This window comes from Nanorana parkeri, unplaced genomic scaffold, assembly GCF_000935625.1.
Source record: "Nanorana parkeri isolate BGI_ZX_2015 unplaced genomic scaffold, ASM93562v1 scaffold324, whole genome shotgun sequence".
Taxonomy (NCBI): Eukaryota; Metazoa; Chordata; class Amphibia; order Anura; family Dicroglossidae; genus Nanorana; species Nanorana parkeri.
The window spans coordinates 734,323-758,880 of NW_017306592.1; the positions used below are offsets into that span (position 1 = coordinate 734,323).

General features: G+C 41.9%; 1 protein-coding gene across 1 annotated transcript in view; it reads left to right on the plus strand.

The window, feature by feature from the left end:
* Positions 1-24,558, plus strand: part of NBAS (neuroblastoma amplified sequence) — a 578,163-nt gene that overhangs the window by 502,023 nt on the left and 51,582 nt on the right. The window contains exons 51-52 of the mRNA XM_018558184.1: positions 10,958-11,097; positions 19,167-19,174. Of these exons, the coding sequence (XP_018413686.1) occupies positions 10,958-11,097; positions 19,167-19,174 (148 nt within the window). The remainder of the gene's footprint in view (positions 1-10,957; positions 11,098-19,166; positions 19,175-24,558) is intronic.

Genomic DNA, 24,558 nt, shown 5'->3' on the forward strand with positions numbered 1-24,558 from the left:
CTTTAATGTCACTTTAAGTCTATTTTAGTCAACAGAATTTCTACAAATCAACTCACATTATCCTGTGAAGTTGTCCCCTATGCTGCCCAAATCAGCAAAATGTCTCATCACTGCTTCCTCACTAGCAATTGCGCTTCAGCTGAATTTTAGGTAGCAGCATAGGAACTCCCACTAGTGATAACGGAAGCCTAATCTCAGTGATTCTGCCCACACGTTACAATTACACATCTGACATGGCCCATATCATCTAATGGCTTGGCTTTTAAATGCTAGTCTAAAGAGCTTCAGCTAACATTGGCAGAAGATGTAGCATAGCAATCATTAAACCAAGAGCTTGCTTACCCGGAAGTTGCCCCGTTCATCATAAAGGCACATGAGCACAGTATCCCGCATCTCAGCATGGCTAATTTCAGATAATCTCAGGTCTCATGCAGCTCATGGCTCCTAATACAAAGATAATTGGCTCATGATTATTAATCAGCGGACCGCTTCCCTCTGTGAGTTAGTGGGAGTTTAACTCTTTTCTAGGCAACCTTTTTAAATGAACAGATGGATATCAGACACTGAACAAGCTAATTTAGCTTGTATCTGCTAATGTTGCTGAAAGCGAATGTGCAGTGGTTTTGTATATATTTTGTCTTTATTATGATCAGATCTAAAAAAAATTGTTGTATTTAGATAAATCTGAATTGTTGCATAAAGTATCTTGTATTTACAAATGCAAACAGTGGATGGTGCTTTCAGCTCATTTTCAAGCTTTATATAGGGACTGCTTGGCCCCTATGTTGTAAAAAGCCTGTTGTTTACTAAGCTCGATAGCTCAAGGTGAAGCTTACATGGACAAAGTATACACACAAATGGATAAGTGAGAACAGTGACTCCCTCACCTTATAGGTTCTGGATTTTCCATTAAAGAATAGTCTGTCTGAAAGGAAATATCTACTGCTGTTTTGGCTCTTTTGAATACCTGCAGTTTCCTTTAAAAGCTCCAAGCGTATTTGGGTAGCATTGTCACATATATGGGTGCCCTTTTGGCTGCAGTGTGAAGCAATGCACTGTGCAGTTTTAATAATAATAGTTATTATAATTAACTATTGTTCCCCTGAGATAAGCAGTGCAGATTTCCTCTGTACTCCACTGGCACGAACAGATGATGGAGGACAATGGGATCCTGCCTGCATCGCCGTAGATTACTGTGCACTACACTACAGTCAGACTGGAATAGCTCTGCTGAAAATTCCTCAACATAGTAAATGAACAAAATGGAAATATCCTTTTCATTACCAATTTATTTGCAAATGACAAGCATTGCGGTGGCTGGACACAGCGGCAGAAAATTATAGTGCTTTGCCCTTGTATTGCCATGGGCAGAACAAGATACATACTTTCTGTGATAAAAAATATAAATGGCTGCATAAGCTTTTTTTTTTTTTTTTAAATATTACTTCAAACGATACAAACTACTTTCAGCTAAATTAGTCTACCTAGTTGTTATAAATAATTCAAGCAAGAACACAGTAACAGAGACACCTGTGTTTGCCATGCTGAATGTTAAACAGTAATAATGTGATTTAACAGCTGCTGAAACATATTTAGCTGTGTAAACTATAGAGAATGTAGGCTGCCTGTGGCTCACTGGTTATTGTAGAATTCGAGCAGGCTGGCAAGGATTGCATGGAGATGTACTCCCACCTCATTTGCTAGCCGGATCATGCTGGTTGTTGTGCTGTTGTAGGTACTTCGCCCCTCCCTCAGTTTTGGCTGTTCTTGACATGTGCTCATTAACTGGCATACCTATTTTTTTTTTTTCAGTGGCAGCACAGCTCTTGCACAGGAGATTATAGAGGCAGGACATAGTAGGAGTGGGAGGGACTTCACACTAATGTAGTCCATTGAAGACATTTTAGGCTTGATTTCATTTGTGTGCAGGGGACTAATTCCACTATTAGACCGTTTTCTTAGTTGAACATTACAGGACACAAGATTGTAACTTGGGGCATTGAGGTATACTGCCACCTTCAGGAGACTGGACACTGATAGAGCAAAGCTGTAAGGGCAACCCAGTATAACCCCTCCTGCTCCCAGCATGCCTCAGTTTTTTTTCTGCTTGCCTTAAGAAAACAAAAATAAAATCTCTCTGTTTTGAGAGAACCAAACCCACCTTACTTTTTGTCAAGACATGCATTTGGTCCTCACTTAGGCATGTGATGCAACATGTTGAGTTAGCAACAGGGTTCAAGTCTAGGGCTGAAGTACACCCATCTGGTGGAACCAAGTTCCTGAAGACACCTTAGTGAATATGCCCGCCTGATGAGCGAAGACCACTGCCTGGGGCTTGTCCCTAACACCTTACATACAATGTATAATTTTTGAGCCCAACAACTGGAGCTCCTGCCCGTGGCCCTGCACTATTGTGTCAACAAGCTAGTGGATATGATTCACCAAATATCTATAATGGGCCTCCTTTCGTTGCATATGCGGAGGACCATTTGACTTACATGTTAGCCTGCAGAGCTTCGGTGCAAGAAGATTTTCTTTTACTGGGGATATTTGTTAGTTCCCTAGACACCTTTATCAAGGAAATTATGGGAGGCGAGGAAGCATTGTAAGGACAACTTGTCTCCATACTTGGTGGATTTGGGGACTCGGGGCTTATGATGAAGCTTATGAAAGAGCTGCTTTCATTTTCCCTAGGCTTCCAGGGCCAAGCCTGGAAGCCTAAGGAAAATTAAAGCAGCTCTTTTTTGCAGCAGGGACTTTAACCGCCGCTATTTTTGTCCTTTTTTCCTGGGCTAAAAGTCTGGGGCACCAAACATTCAGGGCAAGTGTTTCTTTCTGGTGCATGTGTTTTAAATTAGGGGCCAGCCATGCCCCCACTCTTGCAGTCACAGTTTGACTGACGGCAGTAGGAGACTATGACTCCTCTGCCCTCAGTACCCTTCCCCACAACCAGGAAGTTTGTGGAATGTTGAGTATCTTCCTGGTTGGGGCAGAGGTTACAATCGGTCACAGGTAAGTGTGTGAGTGTGTGTGTGTGTGTGTGTGTGTGGGGGGGGGGGGGGGGTGTTTAGAAAAGTACTAGGCATTTTTTACTTTAATGCAGAGAATGCATTAAGGTAAAAAAAAAAATGCCTTATAGTACAATGTATTTATTTTAAATGTATTTCTTCCAAGGTTCATGTGTACTCCCTATTTACATCAGCCTACAGTTGAATGTATTTTTTAGCCTTACATGGCCCCATTGATACATGGACATTTGTCATCTCTTTTCTTTTTTTTTCTTTTCAAGGTTAGGAACATGTATTTTGAGGTATGAACATATTTCCTGTAGGGGTCCTTTCTACAGTCTATTAATACAGTGCAGTCTTGGACTTTGAGCATGTGGCGTCTACTCAATTTGTAATAAGTTCTTTGTAGCTGTCCCCGTTTTGTTTTATATTTTACCTCTACCGCGGAGGTTATTTTACTGCATGACTAACTTTAGGTAGGTTCATTTATGGTCTTTTGCCATGCTATCCTTGTAGCTGTTGTAATATAGTGTTTACTGCTTTACGCAGATGTTTGTGTACTAGGACAGCTGAAAGTTTATGAGCTTAATTTTTATCTCTACCTTGTACACTATTATTTTATGTATATGTGACACATTTTCTGAATAATCAAAGGCTGTTCACTGTCTCTACAGTGCTCTCTTGAAATTTCCAGTCTTTACAGTCTGTGCATTTGAAATTGCCTTAAATAAGAAGTGAAACTAAAACGGCCTCACCGATATATAATCATTCGTAATGCTGCAACTTTTTTCTTGGCAAGAACACACTTCTTTTGCCCTTATGCCAGTAACTGCGAGGTACAATTATAGAAATGTGAACTTTTGTTTTTGGATGTAAACACTCCCCCTCAGGACATCATACCTGAGTCAGGAAATAGTTAAATTCCAATAAGGCCCCTTTCATTCAAGTGTTCCAATCAGGTTGAATCTGATCGGAAGCCCAGTGTTAGTCTATGGGAAGCTGGATCTAAATGGATGAGTGTCCAATTACATCCGATTACACCTGACTCTGTCCAGGTCAGGAGAACAAAACTGAACAGAATTCCATATTGGCAGACCTGACTGTAATGAATTGGGGATAATCGGACATAAGTTTGGTAACTGGTGTCCATTTATGTCACAACAGTGGAATCGCTTCCATACTGCTTTGACCAGCAGGGGATCCATGCACGGAAAGCAATAGGAGCTTCCCCTTCTCTTGTTCTGCATGTGTGTCAGCCTCATTTACTAAAGGGAAGGGCACAAGCACAAAAACAACAACTAATAATTTGCATGTTGCTGAAAAAAAAGAAAAGCTCTACTGTTATCATTGGTAGTTGAGAGCTCCCACAAAGCCCACACTTTATTTCTGGCTTTTATACTTTCTTTTTCTGAAGTCTTCACCTGATGAGGCTGTGTGGTCCTTACCAGTGCAGAGAGCAGTGCTGACGTGATCACGTTAGCACCACTCTCCTCATCCGTATACAGTAAATAAGGATGTATTTGGTATTGCCTCTGTCAGAGCCTCATTCAACCATAAGACTGAAAATTGGCCACTGATGTTACAATCTGGTTCCTCCAGAGGTTGCTAGGGGTTCTTTGACTAGTAGGTTGACCTTTGAACTGATGGTGCCATAGATCCAGAGTCATTGTTACTTAACAGAACCAGCAGCATGAGGCCAATAATAATTTAGCTGTCTCTGCGTATAGCATACTTCCCACTAACCAGCAACAGTCATTCTTCCCACTGGCCACCAATCTAAGGGGCATTCTTCCCAATGACCACCAAAGTAACGGCATTCTTCTAACTGACCACCAATGTAAGGGTCATTCTTCCCATTGACTACCAATATAAGAGGCATTCTTCCCATTGACTACCAATATAAGAGGCATTCTACCTACTGACCATCAATGTAAGGGGCATTCTTCCCATTGATTACCAGTGTAAGGGGCATTCTTCCTACTGACCATCAATGTAAGGGGCATTCTTCCCATTGATTACCAGTGTAAGGGGCATTCTTCCTACTGACCATCAATGTAAGGGGCATTCTTCCTACTGACCATCAATGTAAGGGGCATTCTTCCTACTGACCATCAATGTAAGAGGCATTTTCCCCATTGATTACCAGTGTAAGGGGCATTCTTCCTACTGACATCAATGTAAGGGGCATTCTTCCCAATGACCATCAATGTAAGAGGCATTCCTCCCAATGACCACCAAAATAAGGGCATTCTTCTAACTGACCACCAATGTAAGGGCATTCTTCCCATTGACCACCAAAGTAAGGGGCATTCTTCCTACTGACCATCGCTGTAAGGGGCATTCTTCCCAAAGACCACCAATATAAAGAGCATTCTTCCCATTGTTTACCAATGTAAGGAGCATTCTTTCCACTGATCCCACTGAAAAACAAATTCACCTGCTAAAGAAGCAGCAATAAAGACACTGCAGTGAAACCTGGATGGGGGGATGTTGATGTCTGGAAGAACAGTTTTTTGCTTTTTTTATGAGACCTGATTCTTTGCAACATGTTACAGCTAAGTAGGTCCAAAATGCAGGTAGAAACAAGCTCATTTTCCCTGTCTTGCCCTTGCATGATGGGTGCTATCAGTCAGTTTGAGGCAGGGGAGGCATGTAGCACAGCCGCATAGTTTGTGAGAATGTCAAAGCTGATAATTTCCTTAATAGCTACTATCATATCGGATGAAAAGTAGGTCAAAGTATCAGTTATAACAATACTATTCCCGCTAGACTTTATTAAAAGGTTTGTTAACAAGAATTAAGTAAGTGAGTCACCTGCATGCAAAGTTAACTTGATGTCCTCCGGTGAGGCTGCAATACTTAGCGCTTTGTGTCAACTACAGTGTATCTGTTGCTGATAAGCAGTCAAGCTGCTGCTGAAAACTCTGCCTCGGTGATGGATAAAGTCACCCTCACTCAATGAAGCATTCAGTCCCTCCTTTCAGCAAAAAAAGGAGATTTTTTTTGGATTAAAAAAGGGAGATTTTATTTTAGTGTCTGAAAAATGCTGTTGCGGAGAAAATGAAGTTTAACAAAGTCATTTTGAGGAAATAAAGATCAGATCTACATTTCGGTCCCTCTCCCTCCTCATAACCGGTAAAATAATGTCGCTGCTTGGGGATATAATGGCGGTACGTAAATACGTCTATTTCAGCCTCCAATCTATGACCTACTGCGGGGGAATTCAAATGTGAAATCAAGCATTTTATAATGTTATAGTGAGAAACTGCCTTATCAGAAGAATGTATGCAGGGGAATGGATATCTATAATGATGTTTAGGAGGTAATATAAGGCAATTTAACAACATCTCAGCGATGCATTGCGTGTAGCAATAGACCCAGGGACATTATGGCTGCTGGAAGGTTTCCATATTAAACTGTGCTATGAATATTTACTTTTAAAGCACAAGCTCACCTTGTATATACTGTTCTCACTGTAAATTATGTTCTGCCCTTAGTGTTCTCAGCTATATTTGAACCATTGCTATGGAAAAATTAAAAATGACATACAGGCAGTCCCCGACTTACGAACGCCCAACTTACGGACAACCCGTACTTACGAAACGAGGTGCAAGACTGCAGCTGCTGTACCGCGCAGCGTTCCACCGTGCAGCGATTCACTAGTAACTTTGCTCCTGCGGACGATCGCAGACAAGTAGTGGGGCTGGATCGTAGTGTACGTAGAGTACTGTACCTCTTGCGGGAAGTTGTTAGTGAGTGCCCTGCCTCTTCTTCTGGGTCTGGTACTGAATAGGAAGTTGGCTCTGACTGTCGTTACCCCTGTCATAACCCTGTATGTACTGTACAGCGTACTGAACACTTTTATTTGTCTACTTGTTTGCCTGTAACAATGCCGAAAAACAAATCTGATACACGTGCTGGTGATACAGCAAAGAAAAGAAAAACCATTACCATGGAAGATAAAGTAAAAATAATAAAAAGATCAGAGAGGGTTGAAACTCCATCATCCATTGGCAGATCATTTGGTTACAGTCGGTCAACAATCGAAACAATTTTAAAAGATAAAAGTAGAATAATGGAGCATGTTAAAAGACTTCCCCCAATAAATGCTACGATTATTGCCAAGCAACGCAGTGGTTTAATTATCGAGATAGAAAGGCTTTTGACGATTTGGATAGAAGACCAAAATCAACATAATATGCCTATCAGTCTTTCTTTAGTGCAAGAAAAGGCTTGAAGCATTTTCAATGATTTAAGAGCAGCTCATACAGCAAGTGAAGGCGATTGCAATGAAGAATTTGTTGCAATTAGGTTCAATCACTTTAAAAAAGAGCATGTATATGATGTGCCCTACCAATAGCATCAACATAGCCATTTTTGTTTTTCCTAGTCTCCCCTGTAACATAGTGTTATTACCTATTGATCCTGACAGTAGAGCTGTTGATGATACACTTCCTTCAACAGGGTGACAACATTGATTGCTCCACAATTAAATCAAACAGTAGAACTTTTTTTTTCATTTGTAGGGAAGTTTTATACCATATGAAAAAAAAGATCATCTTTGTAAGCACCGCTGTAGGTATAATAGTTTGTCCCAAACCCTGTAGCTGTAACTTTTGCTGGACAGCTTGGCCTGCATGTGGGAAACAAATATTTAAATGCCTGTGTAATTACTATCATTACATATAATTTCGAGGAACTTTACAGGGTTTATGTCACTTTGCCCACTGATATTCATCTTTAACACACTCCCCCACCCCTCCCCCACTGCTATATTGGAGCCCTTGATAATTACCCAGTGCTTCTGGGCAAGGGGGAGCATGTGCCCTCCTTAAAGGATGCAGTGCTCGGGTCTTTGAAGCCAATCACGAAGCAAAAACATGTTGCATAAGGAAGAGATAAACAATGTGTTAGCTTCAACACCATTCAACAAGCAGCTTACCAAGCATTTGGATTTCCATTCCTGATGAAGGGGCTCTGGGTGGGTAAATATTAAATATCTAATAAGTACCCCAATGTACATATATTGTATAATTAAAACCAGATATAGAAACTGGTATGTAGATATAGAAACTAGTAATGAGGCTGCATTGGTGTGAATCCATTTCTTCTGAGCTTGCCCAAGCCTGCTCAAAACTCTGACCACCACCCCCCTTCTCCTGACCCAATCAGTTGCACGGAGCTGCATTCCCGGCATTTGATCAGGCTTGGGCAAACTCAGGCGAACTAAGTCTTCACCAAGCCCAGCCTGAAATCTACTAGAAACAAAGTTTTTGCAATCATTAACACGTTCATCTAAAAATAATTGAACATTCTCCATTAACTGTTTCCATACTGTGTTTAATGATCACCCTTTCTGTAAAGTGGCCATACATTGCTAACAGCATGGATGGGGGAATCCTCCCTACTGGTCTATCGTATGGTGACAGTGGCAGGTGTGCCGCTGTCAGAATACCTGGAACGTGACTGCAGCTTGATTTTGGACTGGCTCCTTCAGGAGAAATTCAACCAGTGTACAGCCAGCTTTAGTTTCATGCTTAGCGATTCGGAATGAATAGAGGAAGTCTTTCAAATGCATGAGTTCAGGCATGCTTGTTGAGGGGTTGGGTCAATGCCAAATGAATAACTGTAGGCTTGGAAATGAATGGTTTTCTTTCAGTTTGGTCTAATTAATATGTAGAAAATCTAGTTCAAATGAAGATTTGCAAAAATCACCTATAAGTGGAATTGTTATTATGATTGTAGCTTGGAACTGGGAAAAAAAATGCCAATTGTGTTTTGACAAATAAGTATTTTCAAAAAAAGTGACTCCGGAGGAGGATATATGTAGCGGCCTATTTATTTCTCTCACAACAGGTTTCTTTAAGGCCCCTTTCAGATGAGCGTGTCAGGAAAGGAACTGTCAACAGATCCTCTCCTGATCATCACCGATGTGACATCCGTGTCCGTATGCTGTTTTTCCTCCGTCTTGCGATGGAGGAAAAATCTGAAAGTGCCGGACCCTATGTGTGTCTATGGGGAATTAGATGTAAGCGGACCTGTGTCCATTTATTTCAGTTTACCCCTGGTCCGGCACAATCCTTTCCGTAGCAATAGAGCTCTGATCCATGTGTTTTTCCGAACCTAGCCAGGTCTAACCGGGTGTAAACAGGGCTACCTATGGTCTTGCATAGAGCATCCGATTGGGTCTGGCTGAAAAACTGACAGCCAGACCCGATCGGACCGCTCATGTGAAAGGGGCCTAAAGCTGATAAATCTAAGGTTTAAATATATAATTGTGTAATTGTGTTACTGACCCAAATATTTGTGATTCTCTTCAGCCGCTCTCGTGGTCCAGACATTTCTGGCAGACAGCATAGTTCTTTTGGTTACCTTTCTTTTTTTGCATTAAAATTAAAAAATAACTAAAGCCAAACCTCTTTTTTTTGGCTTTAGTCCACTTTTGAGTCAAAGGAGTACATTTACTACTGTATTCCTATGATACAAAGTCAGCATCTAGCGCTATTTGCTGACAGCATGGAGCCATACTGCAGCCCGGAAAGATCCCGACAATATTGTAGGGCTTTACCCCACTGCCTAATTGACAACTAGCTCTGCCTCTCTAGAGCCAGAGCCATCTGTGCCCACCCTCTCCCCTATCTGTCCCTCCAATAAGCCCTGGAGAAACAGGACGGAGTGGGGGGAATCCCTGGAGGGAGTGGTGATTGACAGTCCCTGCTCTGTGCAAGGAGAAGAACGTGAGTGGAGCGATCAGCAGTTTGTGATCGCTTAGTTCTCGATCTATAGACCCGGCATGTGACAGCTGCAGTGTCATACACCAGCTCTAAGTATTGGGAAGAGTACATTTTACTCTCCCAATACTTCTCCTTTAATGCAGCTTATTTAACCATTTGCTCCCATACTGTTGATTGGTCAATGAAGGAGCATAAACATATTTATAAAGTCCTCCTTTGTTTTCTCATCCCGTCAACAATCTCCCAGTATTAGAACGACATCACTCTGCAATACATTAGGGCCTGACTGGTTCACATAGCTGATACTGCCTTTCCCAATCTTATCCTTGGTAGGGGATTACAGCAAGCTAATGTAAAGATAGCACTGCTATTTTAAAAAAAATTGAAGAAATACATAACAGGAATAAATAGTGGTTTTCTACCACTTGGAGTTCAGCTCCATTAAGGAGACTCTCTGATGTTGCCTTTTTCTTTAAATAGTGTTTTCCTTAAAGCAGAACTAAAATGTTAATTTTTTTAGGGCTATGGAAATTAACGATTAATTCTTCGATTAATCATTAATTCTTTTGATCGGTACCCACCTCTCCGCTGGCTTCCGGGAGTTCCGTCAGAGATCCGGTGACGTCACGGATATCGACGTCACCGGACTTCTCCCCCCTTCCCTAAGTGGCTCCGTCGGCTAACGAAGGGAAGGGGGAGGAGTCCGGTGACGTCACCGGACTCCTCCCCCTTCCCTTCGTTAGCCGACGGAGTCACTTGGGGAAGGGATAAAAATTTTTGATTAATCGAACACTAAAATTTTAATCATTACCAGCCCTAAATTTTTTTAATGGCCCTTAGTGTAATCTGGATAGTCCCATCTGGTTTATTCCTAACCCAGCTATAGTATTCCCTTCAAAAACCTAAAATGCTAGATACCTTCCTAAGGTGTTCTAAAGGCAGCAGTGACCCACTATAGTGACTTTAGCTATAGGTCCCTTCATATTACAAGACAACCCTGCAAATGGAGCTAGGTTTTAGAGAAAGCAGGTAAAAAGATGTGGTGCTTGTATTTCTGGTAGATAAAGTATTTTTGCCGAGCAAGTGCTATGCACATTGTAGACATTGACTAACCACCATGGCCATTGCACCGTGCAGAGGATCTGTCATGCATTTTGCTTTTGTTGTGTGAAATAAATTGAAGGACTAAGCTGTGTTTTTTTCCTTAACCTCCAGGTGGAAGTGTCTGACATTGAAAATGAAGAGAAAAGATATCGCCTCTTTGTTGAGCTGCTGGACATCAGTCACTCCCGCCAAGAGTTCCAGCACTTAGTTTTACTTCTACAAGCCTGGCCGCCAATGAAAGGAGCAAGTGTGTAAGTAATGGTTTGCTGCCTTCTCTCCAAGTTCAGTCAGCCAGGAAATGAAATAAAACACGTCAAGCTCTGCAACTTCTAATGATGTTATATTTCCTGCTGCCTCCGAAGAAACTTTATGTAATTCTTTAATTCTGGCTTGTCATGTACATAAAAATGAAAACGGCCTATACGACTTTACTACATGAAACGAAAGAGAAATCAATGAGCATTGAAGCTGGGGGGCCCTAACTACTTACACCAGGCTGTACATCAGTGCAGGGCACTTCACTAGCATTGGCCTTGAATTCATCACTAAGCCATTAGTTGGCAGCTGTAGCTTTCAAGCACTGAATGGCTGTTAACTATTGTTAAAGTGACACTAAACTCAAGAGTTCAATCTAAAAATGCATTCAAGTACCTGGACTAGTAACAATACCGGACCTTATTTGTGTATCACTCAGCTGTAGATCCTCAAATCATCTCTGAATTGGTGCTGACACTGTCCTTCCTTCTGGAGGGGGGCTACTTTTGTTCCCTGTGTGTGTGTTGTAAAGTAGTCAGCGCTCCAAGCTCACTCCCATGATGGACTGCAATCACAACACAAATTAGTAAACTAAACATGAGATTGTAGTCCATTACAGGAGTGAGCTTGGAGTGGTGACTACTTTACAACACACACACAGGGAACAAAAGTAGCCCCCCTCCAGAAGGAAGGACAGTGTCAGCACCAATTCAGAGATGATTTGAGGATCTACAGCCGAGTGATACACAAATAAAATGCATTTTTGTTAATAGTTAAGGTACGTGAATGCATTTTTAGGTTTTAACTGCTGAGGTTAATGTCACTTTAACTCATATCTCCCAAACATGTACAGTATATTCGTGTGTGTAAAGAGAGAGAGGCCAGATATGCATGGTACCTTCCTTACCATGCATATCTGGCCTCTCTCTCTTTACACACACGAACATACTGTACATGTTTGGGAGATATGAGTTAAAGTGACACTAACCTCAGCAGTTAAAACCTAAAAATGCATTCACGTACCTTAACTATTAACAAAAATGCATTTTGATGAAGGAAGCCATTAATCCTGATAAAGCTGAGATCATATTGGTCCAACATTATTCATCTAAAGAGGAACTGAACTCTGGAAGCTGTGCCCAAAAAGGCAAGCAAAGGACAGAGGACCGGTCAGCAGTATCATATGCGTGTGCAGTATTGCACTCCTTATGTCCCATGTCTCTGTGTAGAGGAAACCATCTTGGTAAAGGCATGGTTTTGCTTTTTTTTATGTCAGAGTCTTCAGTAAAGAGAACAATTGGCAGCACAACAGTGACACCACCACTCCTCCTGAAATTAGCAGTTAGAGGCAGCAGTGCCTTAGATCTCACACTGCATATATGCAGCTTTGAGGGTTTAGACGTAGGAGTGCCTAGGCACTAGCACATACCAGCAAGTGCGCTGCTGTTTTTCAGGAGGAATACAAGACCAAAGGTATTTTTTTTAGTGTACCTCTAAATGTTTTCATGTAACAGAAAATCTTCACTTTTGTTTAGTTTAGTTCCACTTTAAGTCCTAAAGTCCTTTTCCAGCCTCAATTGTCTTTCAAGCCGAAAAAAAACCCCTTTTCATTAGTGTGAACTGAAGCAATAGGATATAAAGCAGATTGTCTTGTCTGTGCATGGGAACTGCATTGGGCAGCATTGTTCAACGCAGCCAAACGGGGCTGTTGTGAACGAGTCTGTGAATGGTCTGGGTCAGTGATTGTGGTGCAACAGCAACAACAGTGGTTCTTACCTTTCCCCACTTTACTACAAATTAGGGATATTTTGTCATTTCTTGTCGCTGTGGGACTCATCACTAGTACAGGAACTGGGGGGGAAATCTACCCAGCGTTGACCCGGGTAGCTGTAAAATCCTGACAATCATGAATGTCCCAAGGTGTGATGTAACTCGGAGTGGCTGCCAGGTGACAACCCTCTGGTACTTCATCACTCATGCGCATGAGTACCCGATCTTTCAGAGGGGTGACACCAAACTGTCAGTCATTTTGGTATCACCCCCTCTGATGGTGTCACCCGATGCCGGCCGCACCCCCCTTGTAATGTCACTGCTGACTCGGTTTGAGTTTTAAGTAGCAAATCCTAGAAAAGCCTTTTCTTTGTTGATTTACTGACTCAATAGAGAACAGGTGACGCTTCTGGCGACTTGATGCGTGATATTATTACTGATGGCATTCATAACCTTGCAGCTGGTCTGTAAGTGGATTTTGGTGTTCGAGTGCTTGATTGTTTATGTTATTGTGGAAGAGATCTTTGTGCACTGTCAATTTTCATAATTGAAAATTGCAGATACATAGCAATTTTCAGTTATCAGCCAAACATCAGCGGAGAATCGTTCCTTCTCTATCCAACAGGGCGGTTTTCTCAAAAATATTGTAATTGTGGGTGAAAACCCCTCATCTGATAGGACAGTACTGCATTGTTAGCCAGTGAAGCCTTGATGAGCTCAATATGGACTTTGTGTGCTTGAATTTTATATGAAAGTAAAATAAGTGAGTTCCAAAGCCATCATCTTTCCTCGCTGTTACCAAGGAGCACGTAAGGAAATAACACATTTTGGGGAATCGGTTGTTTTTGAAAAACAGACCTTGGTAAAAAAGAAGCAGAGTAGCATGTTGAAATAATTTAAAGCTGAACTCCGGGCACAAAAACTTTTACTTAAAAGAGAACTATGGGGTAGGTGTTTTTCCCCATAGTTCTCTTTATGGTCACGGGAGGACATATACTAACTTCCTTCCATGACCCAAAGCTATTGCCCGCTATATACTGACAGTGCTGCAGCTGGGACGGATCCCAACAATACTGTCGAGATCCACCCAGCTGCGTGAGTGACAGCTGGCTCTGCATATCTAGACGCAGAGCCAGCTGTGCCCACCCCCTCCCTGTTCGTTCCTCCACTCAGCGCTGGAGGATCGGAGAGGGGAGGTGGGAATCCCTGCGGGGAGCGGTGACTGGCGGTCACCGTTCACTGCAAGGAGACGATCAGGAAGTGAGCGGATTGGTGCATATTTCTGCTCATTTCCCGATCTATTGAGCCGACATGTGACAGCTTCATTGTCACAGGTCGGCTCCAACTATGAGGATGAGTGGAAATCACTCACCTCATAGTTCTCCTTTAAATACATCACTCAGTAGCCACAAAGGATATAAATACACTTTGTGTGCACCAAATGCCTTTGCAAACCAGATTATTAACGTATAAAAGTGTCAGTGACATCATCACGGTGCTGTACATAGTCTTTGCAGAAAGCAGTGCTGTGGGAGGGAGCAAGCAGGCTCCACCCACTACAAGCTGCCTGTAGAAAACTGCAGGAGGGGGCAGAGACAAGACCAGTCACCCTGCACAAGGAGAGAGAGCAGCAGTGAGCGGTCTTTATTACAGGAAGCTCCAAGTCTCACACTGGATCACTGCATGGGTCTGGTAGAAATACACAAAGCTCACCGAGATTTACACGCCTCTTGTATATAGACATTATTTGCTTATCCCAGAGTTCAGCTTTAAACAGGGCAACCTAAAGTAGGACATTATACTATACAAGTATTTTGTTTAATATATTTTTATTGCACTTAAATTTAATATAATTTACATAGTACATTTTTATGAAAAATAAAAAAAAAGAAACCCAAGGGTATATCATACACCTATCCCTCACATACACTCCCCCCAACTCTACTTCCCCTTTTCCCCATCATTCAATCCTATCTTTCAAATCTTCCACTGGAGGAGTGGGAGGAGGTCAATTTTTATACACCTGTGTCAATTCTCCCCCTGTCCTAAACTCCGTGTCAGCAACTCCCCATCCCCCTCCCCACCCCTTCTCCTAAATTCACCTCCCTACTCTCTAGGGACTATATATATCTTGTATATAGACATTATTTGCTTATCCCAGAGTTCAGCTTTAAACAGGGCAACCTAAAGTAGGACATTATAATATACAAGTATTTTGGAACCAAAGATACTATATTTAAAAAAGAAGAAGGCTAAAATGTATTTTAGTTCTAAATAGTGAGAAGAAGGGTTTTTATCTATGTCTATGTCCTCGCTGGGAAGATTCACCCTCTATAATTGTCCTGATCACCATTGTCAGCAGCTCAAGGAGTGAGGGGAAATCCTACATTTTACAGTTGTCACCAGAATAAGAGGAGATCTTCCAGTGGGCACCCCTGTTCTGGTGACAACTGCCCAAATGGGGGATTCCCCTTTGGAGAGATTTCCTTTCACAGGAAACTAAGGGAAGTCTCTCCAGTTGAACACAGACAGCAAATAATAACCTGACAAGGGTATTAATCCTTCCATACTTTACTCAAACTTCAATGTATTTTTTTCACATGTACTGAGGCTACATTCACACGCATTTTTGGTCATTTTTTGCACGTTTGTACTCACTTTATTTTGCATGTTTTAAAGAAATACTCCAGGCAAAAATGTTCTTAACCCTTGCAATGGGGCTACTCCCACACTGCAAGGGTTAAGTGCTTGTTTTGGTCTAGGTGCAAAAATAACAAAGTTATACTCGCCCTATCCTCGGAGCTGGCTGGCTCTTGGATTGATCTTCCCAGCCTCTCTCATCCTCCACTGCAGCGATGGGATGTCCCTCAGTGTCTTCATATGCATGTATCGGGTGTGATGAGTCACAGGTCCTTAGGCCACTGGAGCGGTGGGGGAGAGAGGCTGGTGGGACCGGACTAGCAGCCAGCTGGCTCTGAGGCTCAGGTGAGTATAACTTTTTTTATTTTTGCACCTAGAGGAAAATGAGCACTTAACCTTTGCAGTTCTGGGGTAGCCCTTCTGCAAGGGTTAAGACAATTTTTGCCCGGGATTCTTCTTTATGGCTTGATTATGTTATGTGCGTTTTTTAAGGCATTTTCAGGCACTTCCATTAAATCTATTGGGACCAAAAAACGCTGTCATGCCCCAAAAGGTTTGAGTGACAGCACATGTCTCAGATGTGAATGGGAACAATAGAATAACATGGGAATCTGAGTGTCAGCCGTTGAAGCACTTCTGGAAACATGTTTCAGATTACTCAGGTGTGAATGGGAACTTAACTGGAAAATATATTATTATTTAGGCTTCACACCTATTCATTGCAGTAACATGCTCATTATGCAATGCATGCATTTGTGTTATTGTGCCCTTTAATTTAAACTTTTGATTGACTGTGCTCATACAAGCATGCAGCATGTGAAGTCATACTACTTCAACTGTCAAGGGTTCAGACAGTATTAAAGGAGAACTATGGGGTCAGTGTTTTTCCCCATAGTTCTCCTTAGGGTAAATAAAATTTTATAGGGAAACATGGTTTTTTTTCAAAATTTAGGGTACTTTTTTTGTTATATAGTAAAAAATAAAAACCCCAGTGGTGATTAAATACCACTAAAAGAAAGCTCTATCTGTCCCCGAAAAATGGTATGAAATTCATTTCAGTACAGTGTTGCATGACGGAATAAACATCAGTCAAAGTACCGCAGCGCTGAATACTGAAAAATGGCCTGGCCAGGAAGGGGGTGAAACACCATGACCTTTAAGTGGTTAAAGCCAAAGCATCAGCAAGATGAAGACAGTAGAAGAGGTCAGCAATGGCAGCCTTCCTATCTCTCCAACACCAGGTTTCCTTTAAATATGCTGAATTAAACATTTTCCCATTTGACTGGTAAATTACACACTGGCCAAAAAAGAAAATCACCACCTGGATTCAGCTAAGCAAACAGGTAAAAGCTATAGGGATTGCTTCAGTTGGTTAGGTCTAGGTTCAGCAATGCTACGTCCCCAAAAAATGAGGTCAGCTGCCTCCCTGAATATACTGAATGATCAGGTTTTTCCATCAACTGATTTTTTCTTCCCTGATGGCACATTGGACATATTCCAAGATGACAATGCCAGGATTCATCGGGGTCACATTGTGAAAGAGTGTTTCAGGGAGCATGAGACATCATTGTCACACATGGATTGGTCACCACAGAGTCCAGACCTTAACCCCATTGAGAATCTTTGGGATGTCCTGGAGAAGACTTTACACAGAGGTCTGACTCTCCCATCGTCACTACAAGATCTTAGTGAAAAATGAATGCAACTCGGGATATAAATAACTGTTGTGACATTGCATGAGCGATAATTTTGCTAAATATTGCAAAATTTTAGAATATGTGACTTTTTTGGGGCCAGGCAGTGTATTTTTAATCCCAAAATATTGCTGAAAGCTTAAAGCTATCAGAGATAGCTGTGGAACTGATCGCCAACAAAGCGTCAATAACAGCGGCTTGAGTTAAACAGTTAACAGCCCCGCCAAACATTGCTGAACGCTGTGTGCTAGAGGTTGTGTTCTTTTACTGTTTAACACTCCATGATTTAGATGTAGCCTGTGTGTCCGCGCTCTTCACCATCAGCAATCATTCAGTCTTTTATCTATGCTTCAAGGTGAGTGTTGGAATTAACTTTTTTTATGGGCTACTCAGCACGAAGTGTCATTCTTCACTTGTCAGCAGTGGGGTGAATGCTAGTTACTAACTCTTTTCCACTGAAACTTTCCCAGAGCCATTGATCTCGGCTCTGTTTGAACTACGGTAATAGACTCCCTGTAGGGATTATAAACTCTCAGTCAACATAGATGTTAAGGGCCACTTTGGTTTGAAAACTAATTGTAGGATGTTGTGGCCATTTAGACGGGGGACCAGAGATGGTAGGGGGAAAAATAATTTAAATAAATGTATATAGATGTATATATATATATATCTGTATATATATTTTTTTTTTTTCCCCAAGCTGTCTTGTCTCAGAGGTTTCCGGTTCCCTGGACTTTTAAGGTATGATGAATACACTTCTGACGTTTCCAGGAGCAGTATGCCTGTTTCATACAGGCTTTTTATTTTACGAAATATGGCACCGTATTAGCCGTGGCATTATGACCCACCACTGGAGATTTCCAAGTCCTTACTGCTAAGCAATGATAAGTCAGTCAGCTGAATACATTTTACTGTTTATATTCCAGTCAATGCAAATTTTCACGCGTAAAGGAAAATACTTTTTTTATTTATTTTTTCCATAACACCCTTACAGTATGTAATTGGATGAGAGATACAAATCTAAGTTAAATCCATAACTGCAGGATAGCATATTTGCTTTATGGGTACCCATAAATTGAGCTCAGGGTCAAACTGAACCCAGTCCGAACCTGAACCTCTCTGAACAAAGTGCCATCCAACCAATCAGCTGTGGACTAGGGCATTCCCGCTCCACAGCTGCACATAAACAAAGGGCCAGAATGCTTGTGCTGATGTCATCTATCTTACATGGCAACATGGCCATATTAGGTCAATGTAATTTACCAAATAATGCCATGTGGCCATATAAGTTCAATGGCATCACTGCCCCCCACCTCTGTGCTTACATGCAGCTTTGGCCGAGCAGCGGAAGGAGCTTCCTTCTGTTTTCAGAGGATCCCTGTTTCAGACCGGGTTCTGTCTGAACCTGAGCACATCTCTAGTGAAGTGTAGTGTAGAATCTAATATAATGGATAACTGCACTTTTGTAGTACAATGAGTCATATGCTTGGGTGGTCAGGGACAAATGTTGGTGTGAAAAACCTGGCTTGCAGTTGGCATTCCAATTTAAGCTTGGGGAGCCATGTCATCTGCTGGTGTTGGTCCACTGTGCTTCATTAAGTCCAGGGTCAACGCAGCCGTCTACCAGGAGATTTTGGAGCACTTCATGCTTCCTTCCGCAGACGAGCTCATAGCTATGGACAATGCATCCTATGTGCTGTGTGGGGAGGAAGGCTCTGCACAGATTTTGCCATAGGTCCCAGTTATGTCTAAGTCATTCCTCTGGAGATGACACTTTGAGAATATCAGATTAGCCTTCATCACAGCATGCATTTTAATATGGTAATCACTTCTCCTCTAAGCTCCATATAAATTATTTTTCTGCCAACCGGGTTAAATACCTGCAGATGTAGGCAGTGTGTATTTATCAGAAGCAGCTGGGGTTGTGTTCCATATTTTTACTCTGTGGTAAAGGTCAGGAGCATAACACGTTATTGCAGAATTTTATCTCGCAATGCTCCAGACACAACTTGAGTCAGCAGAGAGCAACAAAGGTAAACACTGAGCACTGCGGGTCTTCATCTCGGAAGTTTCACAGACCAAGTTAATGGCCAGGTGCTCAGTAAATTTCCATACGCTATAGTCAGACATGAACCACTAATGCCACTTTGTAATCCTCAGCAATTGGATGCAGATTTTGAAATGTTCTGAAACTAATGCAGCAAAATTAAAAATGTTCTGAAACTAATGCAGCAAAAACACAAAATTTGGGTTGTTGCCCAAGGTGACCAACCAGAAGGTTTGAGTAATTGTTCCATAAAACAAGAGGTGACACTTGATTGGTTGCTATTGAGACCAACTCCAGTTTTGTGCTTGTTTTTGATTCTTCGGTTTTAATGCATTAGACACACAGAGGGAAATGTATCAAAACTGGAGCAGACACAATTTGGAGCAGCTGCCCATGGCAACCAATCAGCATCTACCTTTCATTTTCAAACCCTAACTGAAGAAACTGCAGAGAAAAGCTGATTGGTTGCCATAGTCAACTGCTCTAGATTCTTCTGGTCCAGTTTTGATAAATTCCCCCCACTGTGTTTAACGATTTGGCTGCCAGAGCCTTTTTTGCACACATGTTATAATCCTTATTTCAAGCCTGAAAATTACTTAAAAACTCCCAGAGTTATGTATTTCCTAAAAGCACATGTAGAATAAAATGGTGGCAGTCGCACATTTTTATGTCACATGATATTAGTTTAAATCCAAAATTTTTGTATGCAATACATTTCAGTTCATTTTAGTGCACAAAAACTCCATATATTATCCAATTATTTGGCAAAATATTGAAGATGATGTTGTGCCGAGTAAAAAGATACCCAACATGACAACCTTAAAAATTGAGTGCACCCTTAAAATGGCAAGAAAAAAAAATGCAGGACCCCAAATTGTTCATAGGCGACACTTTAAAAGCCTATACAGATCATCAGTTTAAAGTTATCCATGAATATTGGCCCTAGAATTATTGTTCTCACTCTAACACATGCGGCCATACCTAACGTGTGGCACAATCGTCAATTTCGTACATAGACGGACCTATAGCATGTTTGCATTAGTGTGTGCATCAAGGGAGACATGTTTTTAAATGGTTGTTACTTTACCGTATATACTCGAGTATAAGCCGTCCCGAATATAAGCCGAGGTACCTAATTTTACCACAAAAAACTGGGAAAAAATATTGACTCGAGTATAAGCCTAGGGTGGGAAATGAGGCAGCTACTGGTAAATGTACAAAATGAAGACGAGCAGGGTCATCTGGCAGTCTCCGGCCACCTAAATTAGGACCCGGAGACTGCCAGATGACCCCGCTCGGAGCGCCGCCCACCGGAGCAGCAGCGACGCGACGCTCGGCGAGGTAAGTAAGAAGAAACCTGACCAGCTCGAGACGCTGACTCGAGTATAAGCCGAGGGAGGAATTTTTCAGCACAAAAAATATACTCGAGTATATACGGTATTTTTTTTACTGCATTCCTATTACATAAGGGGGGCTACCAAGCCTCCTATGTGATAGCACATTGGAGGTGATAGGTTCTCTATAAGGTGACATTGTGCTTGACCAGCTTCTTCCCTGGCTTCTCTAGCTGGGGTAGGACAGCCCAGAAACCGGAATTGATGCAATCAGTGTCGCTTCCGGTTTCATTCGGTGGGGAGGAGATCAACATATGGATATTCACTGGTCTCTCTCCCTGCTATCTGCCGATAACCGCAATGCCAGCCTTGGGCCCACAGGAGGGGCAATGGAGCCGGGGAAGCATAGTAGGGGTGTAGTGCGGGGGGGGGGGGCAGTTTATCGGGCAGCTTTACAGCCACCAGAATCACTTCCATGGTAAAGCCGACAGTCAGCTTTGCACAGGTAAACAGACTCCCACTGTTGCCAGCGTATAGTTTACATCAGCAAAAGGGTTTAAAGAGCAGCGTGAGAGAGTAAAACATACTCTCCCTAATGCTTAGAGATGGCATGGAAATGCACTAAGACGGAGCAATAACTGATCTTGTGACACAGACAGCAAGTTCTGACTCTTACGCAGGAGCGTAACTACAGTAGAAATCAGTCAAAGCAACATTTTGTATGGGGCGTTGTAATTTCTAGTTACGTCCCTTGCAGAGCCCACCTGAGAGTGACCCTGCAGAGCCCACCATAGACTCTATGGTGGGCTCTGCAGGGTCTCAGGTGGGCTAATACGACTGTGAGGAGCAACAAGTTGTCAGTGATCTGGACAGCAGCGCGTTCCTCCTCACAGCTGCCAGTGACAGCCAGCAGCCTGCGATGCCATAGACCCAGACGGCCCGCGCGGCATCAGGGGGACCCCTTTGTTCCTCGTCCTGGCCGTGTCCCCTGGGCCCCATAGCGGCCGCCTAGGTCGCTATGGCGATAGTTCCGCCACTGCTCTTACCCACTATATCAAAAACTAAAAAATCTTTGGCTGGAGTTAGTATTCTTTAGCCTGCTTCTAATGTTGTAGTGGCCAATTATAGATACAATTGTTTCAAAAGATCTTTTGCTAGAAAGCGATAATTCAGCATATCAAGAAAGAATGTTTTGCCTGATTATGGTTGGATTGCCCACCAAGATAGACGGTTTACAATTACAATAATTTACATATTCAAACAGCCATTTAATGCAATCAAATGTATAGCTTTTTATCATAGCACACTAATGTCAATCACATATCCTAAAAATAAGCTTCCCTTCGGGACAGAACCACTGGTGTATAGTGCAAATATAGCCTAATATTACAGAGCCATTTATTCCAAACTACATGCAGCTGTTTTCAGGCTTTTTGACCATCATCAGTATAGTGTATGGAAACCATACCATAGTAAAGGTATATCTCCTATCACATTTCCCCCCAAAAAAGGATCATTCCTCATTTCAGAACAGTGGATGGAGCCATGTAAATCATTCCTATACACCCCAAACAGACAAATGCATATACAGAGCTGCAGGTATATAGTGCAAATATAGCCTAATATTATGGACGCACTGTTGGGTTGGAGGACTTTTTCATTCTTTTAGTCCAGTCTCATCATAACCTGTATGCTTATACTATATATTTTTATGGAAACGATTGTATTATCATTCGCTGTATCTAAATGTATAACCAGCCTAAGAAAAGTGTTTAAAACAGTGGCTGCTATCCCCGAATTCTTCCCATTAACCCCACAAGTGGACCACAAATCCAGGACTTTTTGTGCCACCAGCACCACAGAAGACGAGGCTTTCCTACAAATACAGATTTGTTAGGTTGGTAGTTTTTGCCCCCCGCTTCATTGACTGCACAGCAGTAAAATCCCTATGGTAAGTTGCCCAGGAACTGTACAGATCAGATGAAGGGCATGTTGGTTTAACAAAAAAAAACTTCCAAACTGTTTGATCGGAATTGTCGAGCATTACACTTATTTCAATAATTTTTTACTTAGTTACGAAAAAAAAAAAATCAGACACGTTAGATTGCACATTCCTTTTAAATACCGCTCTAGATAATTGATTTGCATTCTTTTTTTCTTTATCTTTAATTAATTTTGTCCACTTACTGCACAAGCTTCAAAAACACATTAGTAGTTGTCTTCACTTCATGTTGCTGTCTGGCTTGACTATTCCCGGTTGTAACTGAACTTAGTTATTATTATATTTAAATATTGCTATGAAAAAAATCCCTCTCTGGCTTTGTATTCCTTTGATAGTACTGTGTAAGGTGTGTACAGGTTTCCCAAGGTCAGGGTGTCACTAGATTCTTATGCAAGTGCTTAAAGTGACACTAAACTCAGGAGTTACATCTTAAAAATGCATTCAAGTACCTTAACTATTAACAAACATGTATCTTATTTGTGTATCACTCGGCTGTAGATCCTCAAATCATCTCTGAATTGGTGCTGACACTGTCCTTCCTTCTGGAGGGGGGCTTCTTTTGTTCCCCATGGTCCCTGTGTGTGTTGTAAAGTAGTCACCGCTCCAAGCTCACTCCTGTGATGGACTACAATCTCAATACAAATTCAATAGAAAAAGTGGGATTGTAGTCCATCATGGTAGCGATCTTGGAGCGATGGCTACTTTACAACAGGTGGTTTGTCAGTGGAAGAGTGAGTGCATAATTGCATAGTAAGTTTATTTTATTGTATTCAGGGATAGTGCTGAATGACCCAATATGTTACAGTTCAAATAACAATTAATCATACAATCTGAGCCAAATCTATGCGATATAGACAATATTATAAAACGGAACTATAGGTACCCTCTGGCCACCATTTTTGTGATCCCCCCAGCTGCTCCTGTCTCCTTTCCTTTATGCCAAGCTATCTTCCTGTCCCAATATGTCAGCCTTTGGTCAACGCCAAATGATTTAATATTTCCCATGATTCCCCAGATCATTCACACATACAGGACCTCTATTACCATATTACTAGGGGTGCACCGATAGCGAGTATTTGGGCGATTACTCGTACTCGCCCAAATGCTCTGATACATACCCCTGATACCGAAACTTCAGTGTCACATGGGAACATGGAGCTGGCTTCCTGATCGGCTGGGTATCTGGTTTCATGCTGTTTGGCCGGCTTCCCGGCCAATCAGCATGGAGCCAGCCAAACCGCATGGAGACAGCTTCTCGGGTAATCAAGAAGCCGGATGGCAGGTAATGACACTAAGCCCAGCTTCCGGATTGACCGGAAAGCAGGAGGCAGAGTTCTCCTCCCACACCTCCCGGCTCTGCCTCCTTGTTAGGAGTGGTGATTGGAGAAGAGTGCTCTGATCGGTCACAGGAGGCGGAGCTCTCCTCCCCATGCCGCCACCCTCCTGTGACAGGCGATTCAGGATGGAGAGCGGGTATACAAACACTCACCAATCAGCTGAATGGTGAGTGTATGTAAATAACTGGACATAGTATGCTTACTATGTCCCAGTTATGAATGAATGGGAAGTCATCTGCATCACTGCCTGTTCATGAATGATTGTGGATATAGTAACTTACACTATCTCCACAATGTATAAAAAACAGGAACACTCATTATAGAGGCTTACTGTTCATTCATAACAGGGGCTGCAGAAAAAGAGATTGAGAACTCTATTAGAGGAATCTATTTTAAAAGGAAACTATCAAGGGTCTGTTTAGAGCCCCTGACAGTAAATTTAATAATAATAATACATTTTAAAAAATGTAAAGATTGGGGGAAAAAAATAATTTTCAATTTCGGCCTGCCAAATTTTTTTTTTCCGATTTCGGTCTCAAAACTCCATTTCGGTGCATCCCTACATATTACCATATCAAAGTATTTTGTTTAATAATTGTTCTTTTAAACAACCAATTGTTGTTTTTTGCTAGA